General features: G+C 46.3%; 1 protein-coding gene across 6 annotated transcripts; it reads left to right on the top strand.

Moving 5' to 3' along the window:
- The first annotated feature begins 534 nt into the window (after window positions 1–534).
- Window positions 535–26,597, top strand: Tatdn2 (TatD DNase domain containing 2). 6 transcript variants are annotated; one of them, XR_002396008.2, is made up of 9 exons: window positions 535–939; window positions 1,032–1,511; window positions 7,076–7,558; window positions 13,997–14,881; window positions 15,063–15,140; window positions 22,331–22,458; window positions 23,992–24,175; window positions 24,363–24,457; window positions 24,580–26,597. XR_002396008.2 is itself a non-coding variant. In XM_021260605.2 (9 exons), the coding sequence occupies exons 2-8, from the start codon at window positions 1,038–1,040 to the stop codon at window positions 24,718–24,720; spliced, it is 2,373 nt and encodes a 790-aa protein (XP_021116264.1). In that variant the 5' UTR covers window positions 538–939; window positions 1,032–1,037; the 3' UTR covers window positions 24,721–24,752; window positions 24,914–26,597. The 6 variants fall into 6 exon arrangements, 3 of the variants coding, with proteins under 3 accessions (XP_021116284.1, XP_021116264.1, XP_004835398.1); XR_002396001.2 differs by lacking the exon at window positions 24,363–24,457 and having other exon boundaries at window positions 536–939; window positions 24,580–24,798; window positions 24,914–26,597; XR_015453464.1 differs by lacking the exon at window positions 15,063–15,140 and having other exon boundaries at window positions 537–939; window positions 24,580–24,752; window positions 24,914–26,597.
- Window positions 26,598–26,867: the final 270 nt, after the last annotated feature.

Here is a 26,867-nt window from a genome sequence, read left to right as displayed (position 1 = left end):
TTTTTTTTTTTGTACCTAGGATCGAACTCGGGACCTTCCGCTTGCGAGGCAGGCGGCGGCATCACTGAGCTAAATCCCCGCCCCAACTTTTTTTTTTTGAGACAGCGTCTTGCAGGCCTGAACTACCTAGCCCAGGCTGGCCTCGAACTTGGTGATCCTCCTGCCTTGGGTTTCGTAGTGGTTGGGATGACAGGCGTGCGCAACCACGTCGGCTCTTGTAGTCTCGCTTTATGGGTGTGTTGTTCCGTTTGTTTTGTAAAATGGTGGTGAGGGCACAGGGCTTCGTGCGGGTTCCCCGTGCAAATCCTAAGAGTCACAACAGGAGCGAACAAGGAAGCCCGACTCGCACTGCGCGCTGGGCGGAGCTTGGCGCTTTGGGGGCTCACGTGAACGGCTCTGCCCCGTCGGCTTTCAGCCAATGGTAGAGCTTCGTAAGGCGTAGGGTCCCGCCTCCAAGCCGCTAGACCAACAGGAGCGGCGTCTAGCTCGGAGCCCCACCCCTGCCTGTGGAGCGCAAAGCGCCCTCAGTGTGCCCAGGCCCCGCCCTGCCGCGCGCCGGCCGCGGGCCGCAGGGCTAGTTCGGAGTCAGGCGGGTGGCCTGGTACCGCGGGTAGGCTTCTGAGCCGTCAGCGGTGGCGGCGGGGACCGCTGAGGCGGCGGGCAGGCGGTCCTGAGGCGGTCTGCCGGGGCGGGCTGCCGCGCGGGGACCGGCCCTGCCCTCGGCCTCGGCGCCCGCGGCCCACAGGCGTCCCTGGCGGCGCCCGCTCCGGAAGCCGTCGTCGCGCGTCGCGCCGCGCACACGGAAGCGTCGGGCGGCCTCGGGAGCGCGCCGCGGGTGTGGACCGGGCCTCTGCGGGCAGGAGGCCGGCTCGCTGGACTTCTCCGGGGCGCGGCGGGTCTCTAAACCTCGGACACTGTGATGGGCAGCGGCCAGGAGAGGTCAGTGGCCGCAGTCCGCGGCGGCGGAGGGAGGGAGGGAGCGGGAGCGGCACGAAGGCGCGCTGAGCCCAGGCCCCTCTGCCTTCCTTCAGGTGCCCATGGCGTCGGAGCGGCGCAAGGCCGGGTACCGCTGGGGCAGCCCTTCGGAAGGGCGTCCCCGCAAGCGCAGCTGCCTCCGGGGCCCCGGTGATGTGGCCCCCTCCAGCCGGCAGCCTCCTGGCTCTGCGTCGCGCTCCCGAGCGGCCCTCAGCCCTGCGCGCCTGAAAACCCGGGAGGACGATGCGGCCTGCGCGTCCAGACTACCCCGGAGCTCCTCCTCGCGCCGCAGAAATTCCTCCTCCCCCTCCTCCTCCTCCTCCTCCCCCTGCTCCTGTTCCTCCTGCTCCTCCTGCTCCTCCTGCTCCACGTCCTCCTCCCGCTCCTCCGGGGTAGGTGTGGGCGGGGCCGCCTCCCGAGGCTACCTGAGTCGGAGCGCTCGGAGGTGCCCTTCGTCCAAGGTATCCCCTCTGCGCCGTCCCGCCGCCTCCTTGGAAGAAATGGCTTCTCTCGAGGAGGACGCCTGCCTCCTTAAGGTTAGTATCCACTACGCCTTGCAATCGGCGAAGCCCGTTCCGCGTGGCTTGAGAGGTTGGAGTTGGGCGTTTGTTGGGAGGAAACTCAAAAAAGATCAGGTCTTTGAAGATCTCTGGGGTCTTCCCTGCTCCGCCCATATTGGGAAGATCGCCGACCTCCTGGGGTAGCCCAAAGTTGAGTGGAGAGTTTTCAAACTTGATGGCATTTGGGGACTTCTTGGAAAGCTGCAAAATACTTGTGCCTGCTTTACCACACCAGACCAACTGAAGTGTAGTTTAGGCTTCCAGATTTTCACGTGCTTCTCAGGTGTTTGTAAATGTGCAGCCGGGCTGGACCATCCCTACAATAGGAGAAGACAAAAAGATGCTTTATGTTTCAGTCAGTTTAGGGAATTGTGTGCTCTTGTACCTTGAACCATGCTGAATCACAGATTCAAGGAATTTGGTTCTTGTTGTGGCTTTCACTAAAGTCATAGTTTCCAGCATTATTAGAGTTTTGCTTGGTTTTCCAGTTTTGTGGTGATTGTTTTGTCTTTGTTTTTGTTTTGTTTTGGTTTTCGTACTCGGGATCGAACTCGGGACCTTGCGCTTTCGAGGCAGGCAGTGGAACCACTGAGCTAAATCCCCGGCCCTGTTTTTGTTTTTTTGAGACAGGGTCTCTGTGTAGTTCAGGGTAGCTTCAAACTCAAGGCAATCCTCCTGTCTCAGCCTCCCAGGTAGTTTTGGTTTTGGAGGTCAGCAGTCTTGTCCTTCACTAGAAATACATAGGAGGGATTTATCAATACTTGAGGCAAACAGGAGTGCCTCACAAGGGCGCTCCGTTCTATCACCTAGTCAGTCAGGCTTCAGACAGAGGTTTACTGAGGACCTGGTGTGTGCCTGGTAGTGTCTGAATAGAGTCTACTTTCTAGGTTTTGAACTGCAGGTCTGGAAAAGGTGAGGAATTCTGTATGTGAAGGAGTGCAAGAAAAGAACTTAATTGAGATGAGATAGGCATTGCTCCTAGGGAAAGTTATTTTACACAAGTAATAAAAGCATGCCTTACAAGAATTAGAATTATTTTTAAGCCTTCCTGAGTGGCTTCTTACATGTACCTGAGAAATGAGGTATTTTGTATTTGGTTGTGTATTCTAGGGAACCCTTTGGGTAGGTGCCCCACATTTTTCCATGTTGACCTCACAGTCTGAACTCAGTGAGTGCATGGATGTCTTTATTTTTTTTTAACTTACGAGTAATACTATTTATAAACAGACTTGAAAAACGGTAAAAAGGTGTAAGAATACTGAAGTATGACTGATGTAAGTCAAGTAAATGTAGGGCTTTGTTCATGTACCTATCTATCTTTCTTTTTTCATTTTTTGAGATAGTGTCTGACCATATAGTCCAGGCTAGCCTCGAACTCACAGCGATCCTCCTGCCTCAGCTTCCTGAGTGCTGGGATTACAGGTGTGCATCACCACACCTGGCTGATGTACTTTAACCTTGTCATTAAGCCATCCAAGTGAGCTTGGGTAGAGTGTCAGATAATATGCCTTGTGAGGAGCAGAGAGTGTAGTGATGGGGCTGCAGAGGTAAACATATGACTCCCCCACAGTGTGATGGGTGCTGGAGAGCTAAGTGAGCAGATGGCAGCAAGACTTTAGCAGCCAAATCCCAAATCTGGGATTGCATTCTAAGTTATTAGAGAGTTTCTGTAAGGATAAATATAGAGAAAAGGCAGATTGACATTGTAAGTAGAAACATGGCTTCCACTGAGGGTACCATATGTGAGGGTATTGAGAGCACCCATCTAATTGTCCATCTCTGACACTAGGGCATGGGCTTGTTTGAAACAAGGCCCAATCCTTCGCTCATCTTGGTGAATTACAAACTGCCTTTCTTGCTTTTTGCCTCAGTCTGTACCTCTTCCCCTTGCTCTGCAGTCACGTGGGAACTTGTTTGTTTAGTAAGTCCAAAGTCTGAGCAACCACATCTGAGGGGCACTGACAGAAACCATGTTCTTTTCTAGATCCTTCCAAGATCACCTTCCATTCTCCTGCTTTTACCTACCCACTTGTTATGTGTCTTGTGTAAATTTTGAGGGGTCATACACTGGGCTTTCTTTGTGTGCCCCCAGCATTCCTCATCCAGTTCCCAGTGCCAAGAGACAGCATACAGTATTCAGAAGGATGAGGTTTGAGAGTTCTGTTTTTTTGCGGTGCTCAAGGTGGAACCCAGGGCTTCAGGAGCTCTACCACTGAGTCAGACATTCCCAGCCCTAGGGATTTTAGAATCACTGGAGATTCCTGCTGCCCCGCCTTACTTTGCTCCTCTGTTATTTCCAGGACATTTGATCAAGAGGGTTTCTCAAATTCTAATGTTAGTTGATGATCCTTATTTATTTTTTTACTTATTTAGCATTGGATATTGGACTCAGGAGCAATCTACCACTGAACCACAACCCCAGCCCTTTTAATTTTTTATTCTGGAGCTTGTTAAGTTGCTAAATTGCTGGCCTCAAACTTGGATCTTGCTGCCTCAGCCTTTCTGGAGTTCAGTGATTACGGATGTGCACCACCCTGCTGGGCTTTTTTTCTTTATTGACACATCATTTTAGGTTTAGTTTATTTCAGTATGTTTGTTGATAAGGGCTAGCATGACCTCTCCACTTGCTCTTTCCCTCCTGTCTTCAGAATGTATGATTCATCAAGCAGTTCCACCAGGAAAATGAAATCTCTACTTTTTGAAGCTAGGTGGTTATCTCATCTTTTGCATATTCTGCCCAAGGCTTGCCTAAACCTTGCCTTTGTAGGCTTTTGCACTTGTCAAAACATCCCCACTGACTTTCATTTTAGGTGCTTACTATCTCTGACCTCGGTAACCTCTTTTCCTCACTTTCATGTTTTTTGTTTTTTACTTTTGGTTTTTATTTTGTTTTTTTTGAAACAGGGTCTCACTATGTACTTCAGGCTGGCCTTGAACTCCCTGTGTAGTCCAGGCTGGCCTTAAACTCACAGAGATTCTCCTGCCTCAGTCTCTCTCAAGTGCTGGGATCACAGGTGTGTGCCACCACACCCTGCACTTTTATGTTTCAAACTCTTTTTTTTCCCCATTGTTTTTAGGATGTTAGGAGAACTTGAATTTGAATTCTAGTTCTGCCACTTAGAAGCTATGTGGCAGTTTTCCCTTTTGTAAAACAGGATCACAGGTGTAGCAGCTCTGTGAATTACAAATCTATATGAAAGTATAAGGCATATCATTATATCCTAACCCTCCTTTCTACCCTCACTGTAGTCTTGGTCTTCACAGCCGGCGTTGGCAAACAACAGGTTTATGGATAGAGTGAGGCCTGCTAAGTCCTCCAAGCACAGAATTTAAAATTTTAGAAAACACACTTTAAAAATTGATCACTTTGCCAAGCATGGCTGCGCATGCCTGTAATCCCAGCACTCAGGAGGAGGATGCTGCAAGTTTGAGGCCAGCCTGGGCTGTGTAGAGAGTTCAAGGCCAGCCTAAGCTACATAGTGAGACCCTGTCTCAAAAAAAAGACTGCTGGGCACTGTAGCACGTCCTGTAATCTCAGCTACTTAGGAGGCTGAGGGAAGAGGATTACAAGTTTAAAGCTGGCAGTATAGGAGGACCCTGTCTAAAATTTAAAGGGACTGGAGATGTCACACACTGGTAGAATGCATGCCTACGGTATGTGAAGCCCTGGTTTCAATTCCTAGCTCTGCACAATAGTGATGATGATGATGATGATGATGGTGATGATAGATGACTCTGGACTGGGAGTATGTACAGTGTGTGCTTAGCATTCCCAAGCGTCTGCATTTGGTCCCCATAATCACACACACAACACAAATAAGCAAAATGCTTGTGACTCTGGGATGGGGTGCTCAGTGGCAGTGTGCATGTATGCTTAGCATGTGGAGGCCCCTTGGTTCAATCCCAGCACCAAAAAAAAAAAAGCCACTCTAGCCTAAACCTCTGCTTGGAACTCAAGACCTGTGTGATCCCACCCTATGATCTTCCTACTTTTTGTCTCCCCACGCTACCACTGAGCTACATCCCCAATCCTTAGATTTTCTTAAATGTATGCAAGTGTTAAGAAAATAAGAATGATCCATTGCCTCCTTTTCCCAGATATTGCCTGTAGACACATGTTAGAAAAATTTTTTGTTTGTTTTTTGAGACAGGGTCTCCCTATACAGTTCAGGCTGGTCTTGAACTCATTATTGTAGCCCAGGCTGGCCTTGAACCTGTGGCGGTCCTCCTGCCTCAGCCTTCCAAGTGCTAGGATTATATGCCCAACTTGGAAAATTCATGTATTAGAAACTTCAGAGAGGTTCAAAATCAAAGTATAAGCCACCTTTCCTGATTACCTTTCCAAAATAACAGCTGCCATTGATTAAAGTACTTCTAGGAAAAAAGTACTAAGCCTATACTAACATCTGTATACAGTATTTCCAACTAGATCCAACTTCACAGTAGAGAAAAAGGATTAGTAAACTTGATGTGGGGTTCCTTTTTCTGAGTGTATTTACATTTTACATTTGAGAGGAATTTAATACAAATGAGTTAGAAGTACAAATTGTAGGGCCTGTAGAATGCCCACTACAGGTCACTGCTGAGAAGGTTTGGCTTTTGGGATGGTTCTTGGGGAGATTTTTTGTTTTGAAATGGTCTCGCTATGTAGTTCAAGCTGGACTTGAACTCACTGTGTAGCCCAGGCTGGCCTGGAACTGACAGTGATCTCCTGCCTCAGGCTCCTCAGTGCTCGAGTTATAGCTGTGCACCACCACGCCTGGCTTTTAGAGATTTATGCAGTGTTCTTACACCAGGTGTGATTAGACTGGTTCTCAGTTTCACAGCAAAGTAATTTTGCAGACAAATAGTCTAGCTTTTCCCCTGAGGGAAAAGAAGGAAGGAACGGACTGAGACCGAGCATAGTCTCTGGGGAGATGGGGGAGGTATGAAGGGAAGCTGAATGTTCCTGATGGAGCTTGGTGCAGTCGGGGACAGGGGTCCTCCTTCTGCACCAAGATAGTGATTTGGGGAAGGAGTTCCTTCAAGAAACTTGAAGGAGGCTTGGGGTGGAGTGGGAAGAACTCTTAGGACATGGGACATTGGAGTCTGAATGGGAGCTGGAGCTTGCTGGACCCACCCTGACCCTCCCTGGGTCCTTAGGTTTCCTGGACTCTGAGATATGGTACTGAGCTGTCTCAGTGGGAAAGTCTGGAGTTGCTGTTTTGTCTCCGTGTGTGGTAAGGCCTGTGGTAGGCCTTGCCTCCAGGAGCTTGTCTCATTTGACTGCTAATCCCAGCTCATTCCTTCCCACCACCACACAGGGTGTCATCCAATGGCTGAGAAGGCAGGGGATAAGAAATAGCTGCAGTTCAGTCCCTTTTGTAGTGGCGCTTTTCCCCGGAGTAGGGTGAGATCCCCATCGTGAAAACATCTTTTTCTCAGCAACAATCACTTGTGTTTTGGCTGGCAGAATTACCATGGATTTGTAATGTGCCAAGTGCTTCAGACGTGAAAGTGCTCTCAGGATAACCCTTTGAAAAGTGGCTTTTTCCTTCCAGGTTGATTCCAAAGATAGTTCCCGTAACTCCATCAGCTCTGAGTTTGCAGCTAAAGCTGAGGGTCAGAATGATATGATGGAGGAGCCAGACAAGATCCAGAAGAGGAAAAGGGATAGGCTTCAAGACCAGGGCTCCACTGTCATCTACCTGAAAGCTATCCAGGGCATCCTGGGAAAGTCGATGCCCAGAAGGAAAGGAGAGGCTGCAGCCCCCAGGGTGAAGCCAAGTCCAAGAGACCAAGGACCAGCCCGGAGCGTCTGCCTCACTGCTCCCCAGAAGAAGAAAGAGCCATCCCCACAGGTCAGGGTGGAAGAGGAAAGGCCTGTGTTAGACAAGGGCACCTTCTGTATCAGGAGAGTGGTTATAGACCCTCAGGAGAAACCCTGTGCCCAGCCACTTGGGGGCCAAAGGACAGTCATTGACAAGCCCTCTCCACCTCTAGAGTTTGTGGATGATGCTGACTCGAGTCTAGAAATCCAAAAGGTAAGTGAAGCACACATCAAGCATCTGGGTTTTTAGTTCTCTTGATTAAATATGTACTTGGTCTTTCCTAAATTGTGATGATGATGACGATGATGTTGTTGGTGTCATTGGCAGTGCTGAGGATAGAACCCAAAGGTATCACACGTCAGCTACTGAGCTACTCACCTAGCCCCCTAAATGTTACTGATGGGAGACGTTTTTTGGAAAGCTGAAGTGTCTGAGACTGCCTTTATACTCAACCTTAATACCAAGTTTGGCTTTATTGAAATCCCAACGTCGAAGTCATTTTGGAGAGGGGTTAATGAAAGCATTGTTCCTTTGTCTTTTTACTTTGTTTTGTTGAGATGTCTGAAGCTATTCTGGTTCCTGATCCTTGGTATAAGATTGTTTCATTTTTTTCTCCCTGCAATCTTGTAGAAATTTTTCTTTTTTAAATCTTTTTTTAAAAATTAGTTCATGTTTGTAATACACAATAGTGATGTTTGTTTTGAGAAACTGGTATATGTGTTTAACTTACCTTGATCATTTTCAATTCCTCCCTCCCCTTTTTCCTTCTGACCTCTCCGTGGTCCCCTTTCCCATCTCTAAGAATCTAACTTTTAGTTTCCTGTTGTCTCTCCTTTATTTTTTTATTAATACATGTTTGCAGTATACAAGGTTACATTTATCATGGAGAGTTTGTACATGTACGTAATGCCTCGTGATTCTTTTTTTTTTGTCCCCTTTCCTCCTTGTTTCCTCCAACTTTTCTTCCTCTTTCCATTTTCAAAAGCTGTATTTCCATTTTTCCCTCTTCAACTCATTTTTAAAAATTCCTTTCCCCTTACCTCCTCCATCTCTCTTTTTCTTTTGTACCGGGGATCGAACTTGGGACCTTGCATTTGCAAGGCAGGCAGCAGAACCACTGAGCTAAGTCCCCAGCCCTCCCTTCTCCATCTCTTATTCTCCTTTCCATTTGAAAAAGATCTCCCTACTTCCTAATATCTTGTATTTTGCTCCTGATTTATATTTTAGGTTTCTCATATAAGAAAAACAATGTGGAAAAGAAAAGACAGAAAAACAATGCGATATTTAAATTTTGTCAGTATTTTAGGTTTCTCAGATAAGAGAAAGCATGTGATATTTAAATTTCTGAGTCTGGCTTATTTCGCTTAGCATGATGGTCTTGAGTTCCATCCATTTTCCTGCTAATGGAACAATTTCATTCTTTATGGCTAAGATCCCGTTGTGTATATAGACCATGTTTGTTTTCATCATCCATTCATCTGTTGATAGGTGGCTAGGCTCTTTCTAGGGCTGAGCTGTTTGAATGGCACTGCTGTAAACATGGGTATACACATATCACTGTATGATATCCTTAGTTCTTTTGAGAATATACCCAGGAGAGGTATTGGAAGGTCAAGTGGAATTTCTGTTGAGGACTCTTCATACTGATTTCCATAGTGGTTGCGTTGGTTCACATTTCCACCAACAACATAGGGAAAGTTCATTTTTCCTCTGCATCCTTGCCATCATTCATTGTTTTTGTTTGCTTGTTTGTTTTTCAGTACTGGAGTTTGAACACAGGGCCTTCCCATTGAGCTACAACCCCAGCCTTTTTTATTTTTTATTTTGAGACATGGTTTTTCTAAGTCATCAAGTGGCTCAAACTTGTCATCCTCCTCCCTCAGCCTTCCAGAGTGCTGGAATTACAGGCATGTGCCACCACACCTGGTATAGAAGCTTTTTAATTTGTTGTAACCCTATTTGTTGATTCTTGATATTATTTCCTCTGCTATTGGAGTTCTGTTCAGGAAGTCTTTTTCCTGTGTCTGTGGCTTCAAGTGTTTCCCCTAGGTTATCTTCCAGCAATTTCAATGTTTCTGGGGGGGCTTTTGTTTGTTTTTGGTGGGTTTTTGTTTTGTTTTTGATACAGGGTCTTACTGTATAGTTCAGGCTGGCTTTGAACTTACTATGTAGCATAGGCTAATCTCGAACTCATAGCAATCCTTTCTGCCTCAGCCTCCTGAGTCCTGGAATTACATGCATGGGCCACCACAGCTGGCTCTTGAATTATTTTGCTGATGCTTTCTTTCCATATTTTTCTTTGTTTTCTCATTCTCTATATTGCATTAATTGGATGTTGGATTCTCAGAACCAGCCCTCTAATTTTGTTGCTTTTGTCTTATTTTCTATCCAGTTTCTTTGTTTTGTAGATTTCCTCATCTTTATCTTCCAACTCTGCTATTTTTGTTGTTTTTCTATCAGTTTATATTACCTGAAGCTCTCATGTTTTCTGTTTGAGAGTTAAGGGGATTAAAAACTATTTGGTAGCACTTGGGAGGCTGAGGCAGAAGAATTGCCACAAGTTCGAGGCCAGCCTATACTACATAGTGAGTTCAAGGCCAGCCTGAACTATATAGGGAGACCCTGTCTCAATAAACCAAAACCAGGATGGGGGATTTAGCTCAGCGGTGCCACCGTCTTGCAGGTGCAAGGTCCTGAGTTCGATCCCCAGTACCAAAAAGTAAAATAAAAAATAAACCAAAACCAAAACAAAAAAGCAGCAAATTAAAAAAGAAAAAAAGCAAATTTAGGGAACCTCAGTAAGCATCCAAAATGAGCCTGGTTGAGCTCTATATTGTTTAGCTTTCTGACTGCTGGGGCCTACTTACTACCTGATATCCATAACTTAAAGGAGGAGAAGTTTATTTTCAGCCCATGGTCATTTGGCTCCAAGGCAAAAATGATAGAAGGAAATGGTGGAGAAGAGCTGCTCACTCGGTAGAGGCACAGAAGTAGAATACAGGGAAGTGCGCAGCAGCCAGCGGGAGATACACCATCCAAAGGCATATCCCTAGAGACCCACTTCCTCCAGCTGGGCCCCACATTCTAACAGCACTTGATGCTCCAATGAGCACAGTGCCCCCAGCATCTGGCTAGCGCTCCAGGAATCTCAATCCAGCCAACCTGACAGGCTTTTTGGGGTCCTTTGTCTCCTTTCTCCTTTAAATAAAAGAGTATTGTGTAGTGCCACAGGTTTTGTAAGGGTCTGACTATAAAGTGATGCCTTCCTTTCTGAGGGATATTTCTTTGGGATGAAGACTTTACCTGTATTTACTTGGGCATTTTTGGTTACTCAGAGTAACTTTTGTTGGAAAAAATAGTGAAATAGATTTTTTGGTAGTACTTGGAATTGAACTCCGGGCCTTTGCACTGAACAACATCCTTAGCCCTTTTATTTTTGAATCGAGGTCTCAGTTGCCTAGGTTGGGCTGGAACTTGTGATTCTTCTTCAGTCTTGCAGAATGTGAGAATTACAGGTGTGCACCTCCACACTTGCCTTATATATATTGATGTAGATATACATGAAGAGCTAGATAGCAAAGATGTTACGTGTTAGTGTGTGTGAGAAGTACTCTAACTTTCAGGTATAGAGGTGCAAAAGGAGAGTGATGATTGTAGTATGTCTCATTGGAAAATTCAGGAAAAAGCAAAACTTGTCAAGCTCAGGCAAGATTACAGGTTGTTTTTGTCTGAGTTGAACACAGTCAAAGTAAATATAGTAGTATTTACTTTGACAGAATACCCAGGTAACTCCCATGTAGCTTCAAAAGTTCAGTTAAAACTTTGGGTTTATTTTTTGAGACAAGGTCTTGCTTTGCTCAAGCTGGCCTTGAACTCACTTGTATCCCAAGCTGACCTTGACCTCATGGTGATCCTCCTGCCCCAGCCCTCCTGAGTGCTAGAATTATAGGCATGTGCCACCACTCCTGGCCTCAGATAAAACTTTAAACATGCTGCAATTTAATTTTGTGTGTGTGGGTGTGTGTTCGCACACCAGGGATGAAACCCAGAGTCTCCCACATGCTAAGCACCTGTTCTACCACTGAGCTACAACCTTAGTCCTTGCCTTGCATTTTAGAAAAGATTCTTGTTGGATATTTCTGTTATTCAAGAAATAAGTGGCGCAGTGGCTGACGTAATCCCAGCTACTCAGGAGGCAGAGGCAGGAGGATTACAAGTTCAAAGCCAGCTAGGGAAGTTTAATAAAACCCTGTCTTAAAAAATAAAAAGGGCTCAGGATGGCAGGGATGTAGCCCACTGAGAGCACTTGCCTAGGTTACACAGGCCTTGGATTTGATCCCCAGTATGAGGGAAAAAAATTAGTAGCAAGAAGAAATACAGAGCAAGAAAGCTTACAATAGGAAGCTTGTGATTCATTTAAATTTTGTTGTCATAGCTGGGTGTGATAGCATATATCTGTAACCCCCGCACTCTGGGAGGCTGAATGAGGCAGGAGAATCTCAAGTTTTGTCATCTTAGCAATTTAGTAAGACATAGTCTCAAAAAGAAGGCTGAGGGGCCAGGGATTTAGCTCAGTGGTTCCACCGCCTTCCTCGAAAAAAGAGGGCTGGGGAGGTAGTCAGTGTGAAGGCCTTGGGTTCAATCCCCAGTACTATAAAAAAAATTTTTGTTACTGTTGTCAGTATTTATTGTCAGTATTTGAAGAATATGTGGAGGTACGGGAAATAAGTATAGACAGTATAACAGAAACACATTTGATTTCAGGAGGTAATCAATTTGATTGTAATGATATTTCATAGTGAATTTTTCGGGGCCAGGGATTTAGCTCAGTGGCTCTGACACCTGCCTCGAAAGCGTAAGGTCCCAAGTTGAATCCCTGGTACCAAAAAAAAAAAAATAGTATCATTTCATCATAGTGAATTTTTTTTGTTTTATTGTGTGGACTATATTTGCTTATAGAACTATTAAGAAAATATTTTTTTTTTTTTGAGACAGAGACTCGCTATGTAGCCCAGGCAGGCCTCAAATTCCTGGCGATCCTTCCTTCTCCCTCAGCCTCCCAAGTGCTAGGATTACAGGCATGTGCCACTATGCATGCCTGGCAAAAAAAATAACCTTATAAGGCCTCTTGTTCAAGCTATCTGGCACTGGTAGATGTAAATGACTTCATTAGCAAGAAATGATGGATTGAAGTAAAGTTGACTTTAGTCCCAGTTGGTATCTGTGTGCTTACTGTATTTCTCAGACTTTGCTGCATCAAAGTTACATGGAGAATTAGACAGATTTCTTGACCTGAACTCTGGACCATTGAGTCATAGTATTTTAGGGTGGGGTGGGTTTTAAAATCTATTTTTAAAATGCTGCCCACTTGGTGATGATGTGAAGATGAGGCCATTAGTTCTATAGATTCAGTGAATATTTGTGAGCAGTTACTGTCTGCCAGGCCCTGTCCAGAAGATCTCAGTGAAGAAACAAAAGCTCCTGACCATGTGCTGCCTACATCCTGTTAGTGCTAAATCGATTTGAGGCAAGGCCTGGCTGTTCATGTTACTGTTGCTAGTGAGTGGCTTAGAGGTTTGTTTTGCTTTCAGTTTTGTGGCTCAGGAGTTGAGAAAGTGTAGCCAGGGTAGACCTCATGTGGGGCTCTCCCACGGCTGGATGGGGTGACAGCTGTGCTGGTTTAGCTTAGTGGGTGCCAGGCCACACACCTATACCTGCAGGTGACTTCTTGGTTATGGCTTGGCTGCCCTTGGAGTAAGCCAGCTGAGAGCACAGCTAGAGGCCACAAGGCTGTGTGGCCTACTCCTGGAGCTCCCATGGCTTTCCTTCTGTGTTCTGTGGATTGCAGATGAAGCATAGTAACATGGATTCAAGGGGGGAAGCCACAGACCCAATAATTTGGGGACATGTTTTAGACCACAGAGGTAGTGGTTTGTGTTTTGGGTGTATTGGAAATGTTGTTAGGTGTCACTGCTTTCCCTCAGATCCTCAGTATGGAGTGCATTCTGCAGAGCAGTTTTTCTCCAGAGGGACCATTAAGCAAAGGAACCACAGGTATAGCATCCCCTTTAGGGGCAGAGTGCAGTGATCACAGGTGCATTCCCCAAACTTGATAGGACTGTTCACAGCTGCAGCCTGTGCTATAACCTGGCAGATTTCACTTCTGGAATCTGTGCAAATTGTAAGGCAACCAGGTGAAAGGTGGTTCTGTGAAAGCTGCACAGAAAATGAGCCAGGATTTATGTCTGATCCCCTTGCTAATAACACTATCATTTTCGTGTGGTTCTGGTCCAAGGTCAAGGGACTATATTCTTGCTGGCAGAGACCCAGGGTCGATAGGGCATCTCATGGCAAGAGATAGCAAGCCCACTTGAGTCTTATTGTCTGGTTTCTGTCCATCAACCTATAAAGCCAACAGGATTCAATCCTGGGCCTCCATCCAGATGACTTTCGCTAACCTAAACTACCTCCCAAAGGCCCCACCTCCAAATCCTACAGTTGGATTAAATTTCCACCCTCTTGAGTCCTCATAGTGGGGATTAGCCTCCCACATGAGCTGCAGAAGGGACAGGCCATCCTCACACCAGGCCTCTAAGCACAAGGGTTGTTTGCATGTGGGAAGACTAACACATTGTCATTTCCTTTCTGCAGCATAAAGACAGGGAGGTGGTGCTGGAGCACCTCTCTTCAGGAAGTGACTGGTCTGATGTGGACGAAGTCTCTACAGTGAGATTCTCTCAGGAGGAGCCCATCTCGCTGAAATACTCAGCAGTTCCAGAGCCTTCTTTCTTCCCCACTGACTATGTCATGTACCCTCCTCATTTGTATAGTAGTCCATGGTGTGACTATGCCAGCTACTGGACCAGCAGCCCCAAGACTCCAGGCTACCCCTCTGTGTGCAGCAGCAGCCATGACACAGTGCATGCTGGGAAGAGGAGCTGCAGCCTCCTGTGTGATTATTCCCCCAGCCCTACAGTGGGTGCCCAGAATACCTCCAAAGACCTGAAGGCCGAAGATAAAGGCAGATCGAAGAATTCTCGCTCGTTTTATTTCTCCAAAAGCTCTGGAGGAGAAGAGGTGAAGGAGAAAAGAACATTTCGAGAGGAGACACCACCTTGTTCTGGTGGAGGACACACATCTACTTTCCTGCCAAGGAGCCACCAGGATCCAGGCCTGGAGGAGGGCTTCATTGATACCCATTGTCACTTGGACATGCTCTACTCCAAGCTGTCTTTCAAAGGGACCTTCACAAAGTTCAGGAAAATGTATAGCAGCTCTTTCCCTAAGGAGTTTCAGGGCTGCATCTCAGACTTCTGTGATCCTCGGACACTGACAGATTGCCTGTGGGAGGAGCTATTGAAGGAGGATCAGGTTTGGGGGGCCTTTGGCTGTCACCCTCATTTTGCACGGTACTATAGTGAGAATCAAGAAAGAAATCTTTTGCAAGCCTTAAGGCACCCCAAGGCTGTGGCATTTGGGGAAATGGGCCTGGATTACTCTTACAAGTGCACCACACCTGTCCCAGAACAACACAAGGTAACAAGGCTTGCTTCAGTCTGCTTTAATTATAATTATTCTTTTAGTTGTTGAAACCTAACTAAGATTTTCTCTACTTTTGGAACAAAAAAGTTTAGAAGTCATCAAAATTCCCTTGCTCCTGTCCCATTCTCTGGATGTCATTTGTCAAATGCTTTACAAGCTATTTCTTACCTTTCAGCATTTTCCCCTCTGCCGTACTGGGGATGGACAAGCTGTGTACCTCTTGAGCTACACTCCCAGCTGTCAGCGCTCTTATGTAAGAGGGGGAAGAGGCACTTTGTGACAGGTGGCTAATATCAGTGTCAAGACATTTGCTTGCTTGCTTTCTTGGGAAGCAACAAACTTTGGGTTTTGTTTTTGTTTTTTATTTTTTATTTTTAGTTTTTTGGTACCGAGCATGGAACTCGGGTCCTTGTGCTTGCGCAGCAGTCCTCAAAACCACTGAGCTAAATATCTGGCCCTTGTTTTTGTCTTTTAAAGTTAAATCAGCCCACTGTGGAATATTTGAAAATTACAAAAATGTTTAAAGATAATTCTCATTTAGCCAGAGATAATGACTGTTGCTATCTTAATACTTTTTCCTTCCAATATTTTTTGAGTGTTCAGCAGTCTAAGAGTCCTAGTAGCATTTCAGTGGGTTTCTGACTGAGAATGAGTAGAAATGGAGGGCCCCTCTCCCCATCCCTTCTTGTGCCCCTGCAGCACTCATAGGAGGATATGTCACAATCCTGGGCAGCGAAGCAAGCTGCTGGGTCTCCTCATGCCTGTGCCTCCAGACTCCAGGCCTCCTGGAGCAGGGAGCAGGTGTGTGTGGTCCTGCCTTGCAGAGGCTGCTTGCCAGCTTTCCCATCGATGTCCTCTCAGATCTGTCTTGAGGTGGTAATCTATTAGCCAGACCTGATAGTAAAATAATTAAGTCTGAACATAGGAGAAAAAAATGTTTTTTTAGGGAAGTGAGACAAATATTTAATACCCTGTTTTCCCAACAGGCTTTTTTTTTTTGGTACAGGGCAGGAGCAGTGTGGGAAGAGGGACATTTCAAGAAAACCCTCATAGGAGTGTTTTGGGTAGCAGGTGTTCACTGAATGCTTACTTGGTATTTCATAGTACCTTTCTCTTTGTTTTTGTTTTTTTTGCTTTTTGGTACTGGGTATTGAACTCGGGTCCTTGGGCTTGCACAGCAGACAGTGAAACCGCTGAGCTAAATCCCGGGCCCTACCTTTTTTTTGTTAATCACTAAGGTCTCAGATTTGGTTATGGAAATAGATGGGCATGCTACCCAGAAAGCTGGACTTGAAGCAATACCAGAGGTGATCAGTGCAGTCTTCAGCTATTTTTTGGCCTGGTGTGATGGGACACAAGACTAGAAAATAGTCAGAGGAAGCAAATTACTGGCTGGGGTTAGGGCAAAACACAAAGCTGATGTAAAAGAGAGAACAGCTGGAAAATATTTCTGTTAATACCGGAGGAAGCCGAGTCTGGTGATGCCCACCTGTAATCCCAACACTCGGGAGACTGAGGCAGGATCACTCTGAGTTCCAGGCCAGCCTGAACTACACAGCAAGACCCTGTCTCAGAAAAAGCAAAATAAAACACTGAAGGATGCTAGGATGAACAGAAAAAGAGGGTTCTTGGTGTAAGTCTAAAATATGATGCCCAAAAGAGAATGGCGACTAGCAACCACCCTGGATACACCTCTGCCTTGAGTCACATTCCCTCAAAGTCCAGGGATTATAGGCTCTTGGTGGGTGCTGCTTCAGGTTGTGTCCCGTGAAGGGAAGAGAGTCTCTTGGGAACTGCAGATCTGGGCACCTTGATAGGGGTTCATATCTGGCTTCTTCTGAGAGAGTTTGGAGGCTAGGGATGTAGCTCAGTGGTTGAACATACATAAGGCCCTGGGTTCACACACTAGCACCCAAAAAAGAAAAAAATGTTTGGTCTGTTACCTAATATTTCTGGAAGGATTTGAAAATAGAGGAAAAGAAAAGAATACAAATATTAAAGTGAGTAGTTATCCTGCTACCTGGGGTAAACCCCCATTAACTTTTTCCTTATCTGTGTGTTCACAGATTTAACTCTTTACCTCCCAAGGACTAGATCCTAGATATTTCATGTGTAACTTGCACACACCCTTCAATATGATTATGAGAATCCTTGGGTTCGAAAGCCAGGAAGAATGGAGCATCCTTCCCCATCTTGCTGACTGAATCCTGGCTGCAACTACCTCTGTGTTTGACTCGAATTAATTATAATTGAGATAATAAGCATGTAAGAAATGCCTAAGGACACCCCTGGGGAGGCTGATGAACTCCCGAACCCCTGGAAAAGATGGACCCTCAGGAACCAGAGTGTGTTGGGTGAATGGCAGCTCTGCTGTGTGTTCATGTGCATCGTTTCCTGGTCAGGACAAGTGCTGTGGGTAGCTGCACACAGCTACAGGACCTTTTGTTCTAGGGAACTCTTTGGTCTTTACATTTTGAAATTTGGGGGCCGGAGATTTAGCTCAGTGGTTCCGGCGCCTGCCTCACAAGCGCAAGGTTCCAAGTTCGATCCCCGGTACCAAAAAAAAAAAAAAAAAAAAAAAAAAAATTGGGGCCAGGGATTTGGCTCAGTGGTTTCATCACCTGCTGCGCAAGTGCAAGGACCCAAGTTCGATCCCCGGTACCAAAAAAAAAAAAAAGAAATTTGGAACATAATACATTTCATGGCAGTGTTCATTGGAAACTTAGAAGGCATAGTTGGTGGCTTGTCATCACCTGCCATTGAGCCAAGGAAATATGTCCTATGAATGTGGATTGAACCCAGGGCCTTGGGCATGCTAAGCACATGACCTGTCACTGAGCTCAACATATCCTTGTCCCATGTGTTTTTCTAAAGAAAAAATAAAAAGTTAAAAAGTAATAGTTTTGAATGTTTACTTGTAAACATTTTCCTATTAACTATACTTTGAAAACTACACTTTTTATACAGCTGTGTAATATTTCACCCTAAGGCTATAATAGTTTGCTTGGCTATTGTTTGTGTGTTTGTTGAGAATAGGGTCTCACTATGTAGTTCAAACTGGTCTTGAACTGTTTAGCCAGGGCTGGCTTCAAACTCAAGGTGATCCTGCTGCCTCTGTCTCCCAAGTGCTAGGATTAAAGGTGTGTGCCACCACGCCTGGCTCCTGGCTATTCCTGGCTATTCCGAGGGATAGTTTTTTAGAGGCAACACAATGAAAAGGTTGAGTTGGGCTCTGTTGAACCCTCCTGCCCCAGTAGGGGTCAAAGGGGGAGCAGATGAACAGGTAGAAGATGCATCTGGAGGGGTATGGCCCCACCTAAAGCTCCTGCCAAGCATTCTACCACTGGGGTGTCTGTGATCGTCTCCTTCAGTTGAAAACAAAGAGCCAACATAATTGGTATTGGCTAGTGTCTCTGTTTCAAAAAGGTTAGGGTCTCTAACCTGCATTAGACTTATAAATGTCGTCAAGTGGAAATAACTACTACCAAATGCACCTCTGAATTTCATGCTAAAATGCTAACATGAATTCTATTCCACAATTGAAAAAGCTGCTCAGGAAAATACTGTTTTAGATGAAGTAATTTGCTCATAACAAAGTAATAGGTTTATTCTGACCTTGTTAAAAGAAAGAAAAGATTCTAGCCCTACTCCCTTGCTTTACCCTGCCCACTCTGTGAAACTGGACCTTGAACCCAGGGATGCTCTCCCACCCCTTTTTAAAGTTTCTCTTTTCTTTTTCTTTTCTTTCTTTCTATTTTTGTCAGGCCTGCCCTAAACCAACAGGAAAAAGCAAACAGGCTGTTTTAGGCAAACAACAGCAGCTTCCCAGTAAATAGGACAAAGGGGACGCAAGATGTAGAATATAACCTCCTTGGCTCCGTAAAATTTAGTAACTGTCTACACACCTGAGCAGACCATCCTTAGGCATACAAATCATAAATATATTACCCCAGATTCCTTAGCCCTTCAATACCTATATAAGTCTAATTCCTTTCCCAGTTAATTGCTAATATTTCTCTCTCTCGGTGTTAGCCTATCCATTCAAGGATGAAATCTCTCCCAGCTAGCTGCCACTCTCTCTCCCAGTGTCAGCCCATTCACACATGGATGTGATAAACTCAGCTTTTCCCAGCTAGCTGCTAGACTCTCCTGATTTTAGTCTCTGTTAACTAAAGTAAACTTTTCTTTTTCTTGGTGACAAAGAACCTGTTTGTTGACAAGTGGATTCTTTATAACAGTTTTGAGATAGGGTCTCACTAAATTGCCCAGGTGGTACTCAAACTTGTGATCCTCCTGACTTGGCCTCCCTGAAGTGCTGCGATTACAGGGGTATTGAGATCCTCCAACTGTGAAGGGGGCACAAGGACTAAAGAGAAAAAAGTGTGTACTTTCAAAGTATATGGGGGGCCGGGAGGTCAGTGCCTCAGAGTGGACAAAGCCATTATTTTTGGGTACACACAATAATTGGAGGGAGTACCAGGTGACTTAAGGGGCTGCAGTAATCCTGGGTCAATGGGGATCTTATGTTGACAATGAGGTTCTTATGTTGATGAGGTCGGAAAGGAGAGCATTCCTACAATTGTAGGTGGGATGAGTTGAGCTGATAAGGAACTTGTCCCTCCCCAAGTGAAACCTTTCTCTCTTTTTTTTTTTTATTACTACTCCGTTCTCAAAGAGCCAGGATGTCTTCAGCTGATGTAATCTTTTTTGTTGTTGTTGCTATTTATTTATTTATTTTGTTGTTGTTGTTCTTTTATTGGTACATTTTAGGTATACAGTTCATTTACATTTATCATTGGGTGTTTGTACCTGTACATGATATATCTTGGTTCTTTTTTTTTTTTCCCCATTACCTGTGCACCCTTGACCCCCTCTGCCCTTCCCTATTTACATAGATTTCATTTCCTTTTTTTTTTTTTTTCTTTTCTCATAGTTTTTCCTTTCCCTCTTTTCCTTTCCCCTTCCCCTCCCTTCACTCCTTTGTCTTTGGACCTTTTTTCCTATTTCAAATTATCAATTATTCATTTTAATCATTTTAACCCTTGTTTACACTATCAGTTTCTCACACTAGTGAAACTATTCAGTATTTACACATGTGTGTCCTATTTATTTCACTTAAGAGTATGACCTCTATATGCATCCATTTAGCTATAAATGACTAGTTTTTCATTCTTTATGGCTGAGTAGTGCTCCATTTTATAAAAAAACCCCACATTTTCTTTATCCAGTTTCCAGTTGATGGGCACTTGGGCTGCTTCCAAGCTTTGGCTATTACAAACTGTGCCGCTATGAACATGGGTGCACATATATCACTGTGGTATGATTCTTTTAATTCTTTGGGGAAGATACTGAGCAGGGGAATAGCTGGGTCAAATGGGACCTCTAGCCCTAGTTCTTTGAGGTATCTCCATACTGACTTCCACAGTGGTTGCTCCAGTCTGCACTCCCACCAGCAATGGAGAGAGAAGGGTTCCTTTCTCCCCACAACCCCGCCAGCATTTGTTATTTGTTGATTTCTTGATAGCAGCCATTCTTTCTGGGGTGAGGTGGAATCTCAGTGTTGTTTTCATCTGCATCTCTTGAATGACGAGTGATGTTGAACATTTTTTCATATATTTGTTTGCTGCTTTTACTTCCTTGTCTGAGAAATGTCTGTTCATTTCAGATGCCCATTTTTGAATTGGGTCTTTGAATTTGGGGGGGTCTAATTTTTTTCAATTCTTTATATACAGCTGATGTAATCTTGCCATTGAGCACCACAGCATCAAGGAACCATTGAAGCCTCAGCTGTGACCAGAGCCAAAACAGTTGTTTCCACATGCCATAGCCAGCTCAAGGGCAAGGTGACCTTGGGCCTTAGACAGTTATAGTTGTAGTTTAATTTTTTTTCCAGTCACCAGTTCCCTTCAGTGAACATGCCTTTTGAGCCCTTCAGCTCTCAACCCATTTCTGATTCCTTTTTCTTTTTTTTTTTTTCTTCCATTACCAGGGAATCGAACTCAGGACCTTGTGCTTGTGAGGCAGGTGCTGGCACCACTGAGCTAAATCCCCGGCCCATTCTAATTCCTGCTAACCTTCCCGCTCATTTCCATCTTCTGCAGCCCCAGCAAGCCTTACTCATCCCTTCCTGCTACTCACATATTCCCAACCACTCCTCCCACATTTTCCTTTATTTCCCCTCCCCTTCCTTCTCTTCCCTCCATCCTACATCATTCTCCACTCCATTCCGAACCTTAGTCCTCATCCAAAATTCTGCCGGCTTCTAAGCAGCCCGTCTGTTTTCCTTGAGCTGCCACCACTGGCCCAGCCTTGTCCTCGATGCCCCTCGCTTCCATGCCTCTTCTCTGAGTGGTAGTTAGCAGTTCCTTCCCAGCATCATCCTACCTCCCTGCCCCCCTCATCTCACATTCCCAGCTTCCCTCTCTCTGACCCCCTCCTTCCACAAGGCTCAAGCTGACCACTCCACGGTCCCCTGAGGGCAGATCCACAGAAAGGACAAGGCAGCACCCTCCACCCTGCACCCCCCCCGCCCCCCCTTGCAGCAGCCTCCTCCCATTGTGTAATGGTCTCTGCCACCCCCACTTAGCCTGGGTGGGAAGGAGAGAGGAGGGAGCCAGTCCCGAGTCCCCGGGATGGTCAACGGTTGGGGAGCTCCCAGTCCAGCTGGCAGGCAGGGAGGGCAACCCTGGCAGCAGAAGACCAGAACTGCCCCATCTCCAGCTATCAATCCATATTTTAATTGTGAAGTGATTTTCCCCCAAAATTTATGTAGAATTGCTCTTAACACAGGTGTGCCACCATGCCTGGCCTAGCCCTTTTTTTTCATTTATATTATTAAAAATATGTGCATTTTACTAATGAAGCTTTAAAAATGGCTAGAGTTAAAACGAATGAAATAGATCTGTTCATATTAACCTAGAAGGATATCCAGTTTGGACTGAATAAAGAAAGCAAATTGTAGAAAATAAGTACAGTGTTTATTTTTCAACACATTTGAGTGCTAGAGGGGTGTGTGTACGGCACAGCTCTTGCACAGAGAAAGTGCATCATGCCTGTCCCAGAACAGCACAAGGTCACAAGTTAGGGCTGTTGAGGCAAGGGACAGGAGCTCTGTGCTCTGTGTTCTCAAGCCCTGTCCTGCCCCGGCTGCCCAGGACAGCACTCTGAGTGGCTGCTGTGTGAACTGCCTACCTCCAAGTCACTGCCCTGGCTCCAGCAGGGCCCTGTGCAGAGTGCAGATTATCAGCCATTCCCAGGGCTTTGAGCACACACTGCTCTCCAGAAGGTGCCAGGTAAACAGTAGCTATCACGGTTCCATTGTGTAATTTTAAATTGTATACAAAGAATTGGACACAATGAGGTGCCCTTGAGCTGGGTGTTCTAGAGATGACAGACTTCTGAAGTGTCACTGACAGATGGTGTTGTGCTTTTCTCTTCTCCCAGGTATTTGAGAGACAGCTGCAGCTGGCTGTCTCTCTAAAGAAGCCCTTGGTCATCCATTGCCGAGAAGCTGACGAAGATCTGCTTAACATCATGAAAAAATTTGTGCCCTTCGACTACAAGATCCATAGGTTAGGAGGCTACAGCTTCTGCTGCAAATGAAAGACACTGTTTTGTCTGGGATGTTAGTTGAGAAAGAGAAACTCACTGAGGAGAACAGTGATAACGTTTTATCTTTCATTACTTTTTTCCTGTATTGAGGTCCTGTGAGATCTGAACTCATATTACATCTTTAATACCTTTTCTAAAGAATAGAGTGAAGCATATGACATTTCTTGCCACACTTGCCTGTTGTTTTTCTGTGGCACCTGGCTTTAGCTGATACCCTGAAACACCAGTGAGGGGGGAGCTTTCATTTCTCAGAAGTGGGGACTGTTCATCCTTTTGGGACCAGTGGCTGAGCACACAGAGAACATTCAAGGGCATCTTTTTTTTTTTTTTCCCCAGTACTGGGAAGTGAACTCAGGACCTTGCACTTGTCAGGCAGGTGCAGCACCACTGAGCTATATCCCGACCCTTCAGGGAATCTTAAACAGATATTTTTTTTCCTTTTTTAATTTGAAAGCTCCTTTTTCCTAGTTAACGTGAAAACATAGGATGTGTTTTATCAAGGACATCTAGGGTTCTGAAGTCCAGTTTGGTGAATGCCTTGAGCTGCCTTGTGTATGTGCTGGGCATTGGCTTGGCTCTGAGAATGCCTGGGTCAGAGGGGTCAGTTGGTAGCATCCGTGTACAGAATGTTCGGGCTGACTGAGGGAGGCATAGGTGCTTCTTCTGGCTAGAAGGGCCTGGGAGGTGATGCCTGAGGTGACTTGTTAAAGATGGGCAAGAGGGGTTAATTGAAAACACAGGGCTGGAGCTGCAGGCCTCTCCTCTGTGCTGCTGCCTTCTAGGAGCCTGAGCAGAGAAGAGAGCACACACCAGAACTGAGGCACAGGCATATCCTGCTCCTTTGGCTTGGCCAGTCAGTTTTCTGTTGCTTCAGTGGCAGACAGACCAGGGTGAGGATGGCCAAGGCAGTGTTAGGCCCAAGGTGGCCTTCAGCTCCCAGATGGGTTAACTGTAGTGTACCAACAGTTTGAGCAGCTGTCATATGTAGAGAAGAAAAGTCACCTACAGCCCATTCCCTATATTTTTGTGGTGCTGGGGATAGAACCCAGGGCCTCGCATGCTAGGCAAGCAGTCTGCCACTGAGCTATGTCCTCAATATTTTCATTTTTTGTGTGTGCTTCTTTGGACTACATAGGTGTAATTTTTGCATACTGCAGTTGTAACCTTAGAAGGACCAGTTTAATTCTGTTCTTTTCCTGTGCTTGTGTTGTTACGTATTTTGTGGTGATTTTGCCAAGTGTGTGTTCTTTGCCAAGTGCCTATATAATGCTGTGTATGACATGGGAGGGGTTTGCTGAGTGTTGCTCCCTGTGGTTGGTTGCCCTGGGTCTGACTGTAATGGCAGCAGCGCCTGTCTTTGCTTACTGTGGAGTCCCTCCCTTGAGTGCAGGTGCTTCAAGTTTGTTACTTATTAAGGGCATAAGGCCCAGAGGGACTGGGGGCTGCTGCAGAGAGAACTATGGGCAAAACCTGGCCTGGCATTCTTCCCGCAGGCACTGCTTCACCGGCAGCTACCCAGTCATCGAGCCTCTGTTAAAGTACTTCCCCAACATGTCTGTGGGCTTCACCGCAGTGCTGACATACTCTTCTGCCTGGGAGGCCCGGGACGCTCTGAAACAGATCCCCCTGGAGAGAATCATTGTGGAGACTGATGCTCCCTACTTCCTCCCTCGCCAGGTAGGGCTGTGTTCAGGCTGAGTTGAGGCACCAAGGAAAGAGAGGGCAGGGAGGTGGATGGTTAGAGCCCCAGTGTCCCAGTGACTTCCAGGTCCCACCCTGGCTGTATAGATGTGTCCTTGCTATTGCTCTACAGAACCTAAAGTCCAGGGGTCAGAGAAGCTGAAGGGTAACCACTCTCTTCCAGGCAGTGCAAAGCCCTACCCTGTAGAGGGCAGTCCACAGAAGCGAGGGACCCTGCTCACCCAGAGCCCCCTGCTAGAACTCTCCCTGCACCTGCAGGTAAAGGGGTCTCTACAGGGCAGCCCCAAAGAGGTCCTTGCTGGGCAAGGGCTGGGAGGGAGTTCAGTATTTGGCTGTGTGCAGAAGACATAGCGATGTTCTGCACTCTTGATGTCTTCCAGGTTCCCAAAAGCCTTTGCCAGTATGCCCACCCTGGCCTGGCCTTGCACACAGTTCGAGAGATTGCCAGGGTCAAAGAGGAGCCGCTGTCCCGAACCTTGGCTGCTTTGCGTGAGAACACCAGTCGCCTCTACAGTCTGTAAGCCAGAGGACGCAAGCAGGAGCCTTGGAAAAGGTCATGCCATTCACATGATCTGCTTGTTAGACATCAGGCCAAGCAGGTCTTTGGCTACATCTTCTTAATGTACAGAATATAGACAGGATGAGCATGAAGCCTGATTTGTGTTGGGTGAACTTGGCTTGGAACCTTCTTCCTTTTCTCTTTCAAATCTCCAGGGTGACCAGCAGCCTGACAGAACATGGGCTGGGTCCGAACTTTGCCTGCGTCCCAGGTCAAGGATGTGACTGCAGAGCCTGTTGGAACAGAAAACCAAGATTGGACATTGTCCTCAGAACTCCATGCTAAGGCTTCAGCTCCTGGCTGGTGGGTGGGTGGGGCATGAGTGGGGGTAAGGGGCTGCCCAGTATGGCTGCTGGGTTCTGCCTCTTGGTCAGAATGTTCCAGGGCAGTCCCTGGATGAATGCAATGTAAGGGTATGAGTCTGTCAGTCCAAGTCCCTGTTCTTTGCAGCCTGTGTATTTGAGCAGTCTGTGAATAAAGTCACCCTCCTCCTCATCTGAGCACTGTGGCTGTATAACTTAGTCCCTGCTTCTCGGTTATAGAAACAAACCCTGGAGAAACCAACCCCTCCTTCCCCAGTACCCTCCCATGTGCTGTCGCTGTCCCAGTGCCAGCACAAGCAGAAGGACACAGCCTCTGGTCTCCTTGGCCCACTGCTGTCAGAGTGGAGGTGTGCAGAGGAGGTACTCCCTGCTTACTGAGGCCACCAGGGTTTTTCTGAGGTGTTAAATGGATAAGGGTTCAGTCTATAGCAGAAGCTACTTGCTGAGGTGTCAGGCATCCTAGCCTCCCTTTACTCCATTTTCATCATGTTCTTCTGGGATATTGGACCAAAAATAATCCCTCAGATTAATCCTTTGTGACTGACCCTAGTGTGCCCCACCCAGGTTGACAGGAGAAAAAACTTAATTCTCCACGGCTCCCTGTGGGGCACCCAGCTGTTATTTTGCCTTTGCAAAACAAGCAGTCCTGGTCCTCTCCAGGTGTCTCCCTTGCCTTGGCCTCTGTGGTTCCTCTTTAGAGGTCAGAGCCCGCCCTCTGCCTTGAGCAGCCATATCATTTCAAGGTCGGAGCTCTTCTGTCTCCCTGCTGTGCCTTGTAACAGTGGACTTACTGCAGGCCATAGAGGTCAAGGAGTAAGTGCAAGGAGACTCCTGCACTTTGCTGAAAATGATTCTCATCCTGATCTGCCCCTGGAGTCCCTTATCTTGTTTCTTAGAGGCTTATGTTATAAAATCTATCACTGATTGGGGATTTCTAGCTGTGTATGAAAGGGACATTTGAACCTTGTGAGGCAAAGTGGAATGGATATAATATTTCTTATCTGAAGTGGCCTGAGAAGGCCTAGATCACTCTCCATCTCCCATGGGTCACCTGTTGTCTGTGCCTCAAATTTGCCAGTGTGAGGAAATTGAGAACTTGATCTGCTTGAAAGATGTGGGGTTGCTGAGTATATCTGATGCCTCATCATCACCCACATGAACGAGAGCCTGGCCATCTCCTCTACAATAAGCCCCTGAGCCAACGCTGCCTGTGTGTGAGACCAGCTTGCTCTGTGCTGAGGGATTATAAGTGAATCTCCTACCCTCTGCATTCCCCTGACAAGGAGCAGCATGAGGTAATGTCAGTCTACCTTTTTCTCTCAAGATTCAGGGCCACCATGTGCATGCTGTTAACCCAGTGAGACCTCACCTGGCTAGGTGTGAGAATTGGGTGGCCTTGTTTTTTACTGTGATTTAAGGGTGGCTTTACTTGATTGTTTTCGCTGTGCAGCCAGAATGCTTTCTACGTGCCCGTCTTTGGCCATCTCTGAGAATAAAGTGTTGGGTCCTCTGGCTACCTCCTGTGTTGTCCATGTCTGTCCAAGTGTCTCTGAGTGATACTGGCAGCTAGCTTTGCAGCTGAGCATCTCACATTGTCAAGAATTCCTGTCGCTCTGGCAGCACTGTTAAGCGATGTGAGAAGACATGGTGCCTGTCTGTGAGAGGCTCCACCGACTTGGAGCATCAGCTCTCACTGGACTGCCTGGGAAGTCAGCTGCGCTATGCTTAGCTTCTGAGGAGCACGAAAATACTGAGCCACCTTCTCATTTCTCTAGCTCAGTGCAGG

This window comes from Heterocephalus glaber, unplaced genomic scaffold (genome assembly GCF_053883595.1).
Source record: "Heterocephalus glaber isolate CG9 unplaced genomic scaffold, H.glaber_assembly_v1.0 deba00000122, whole genome shotgun sequence".
NCBI lineage: Eukaryota > Metazoa > Chordata > Mammalia > Rodentia > Bathyergidae > Heterocephalus > Heterocephalus glaber.
This window is presented reverse-complemented; position numbering and strand designations above follow the sequence as displayed.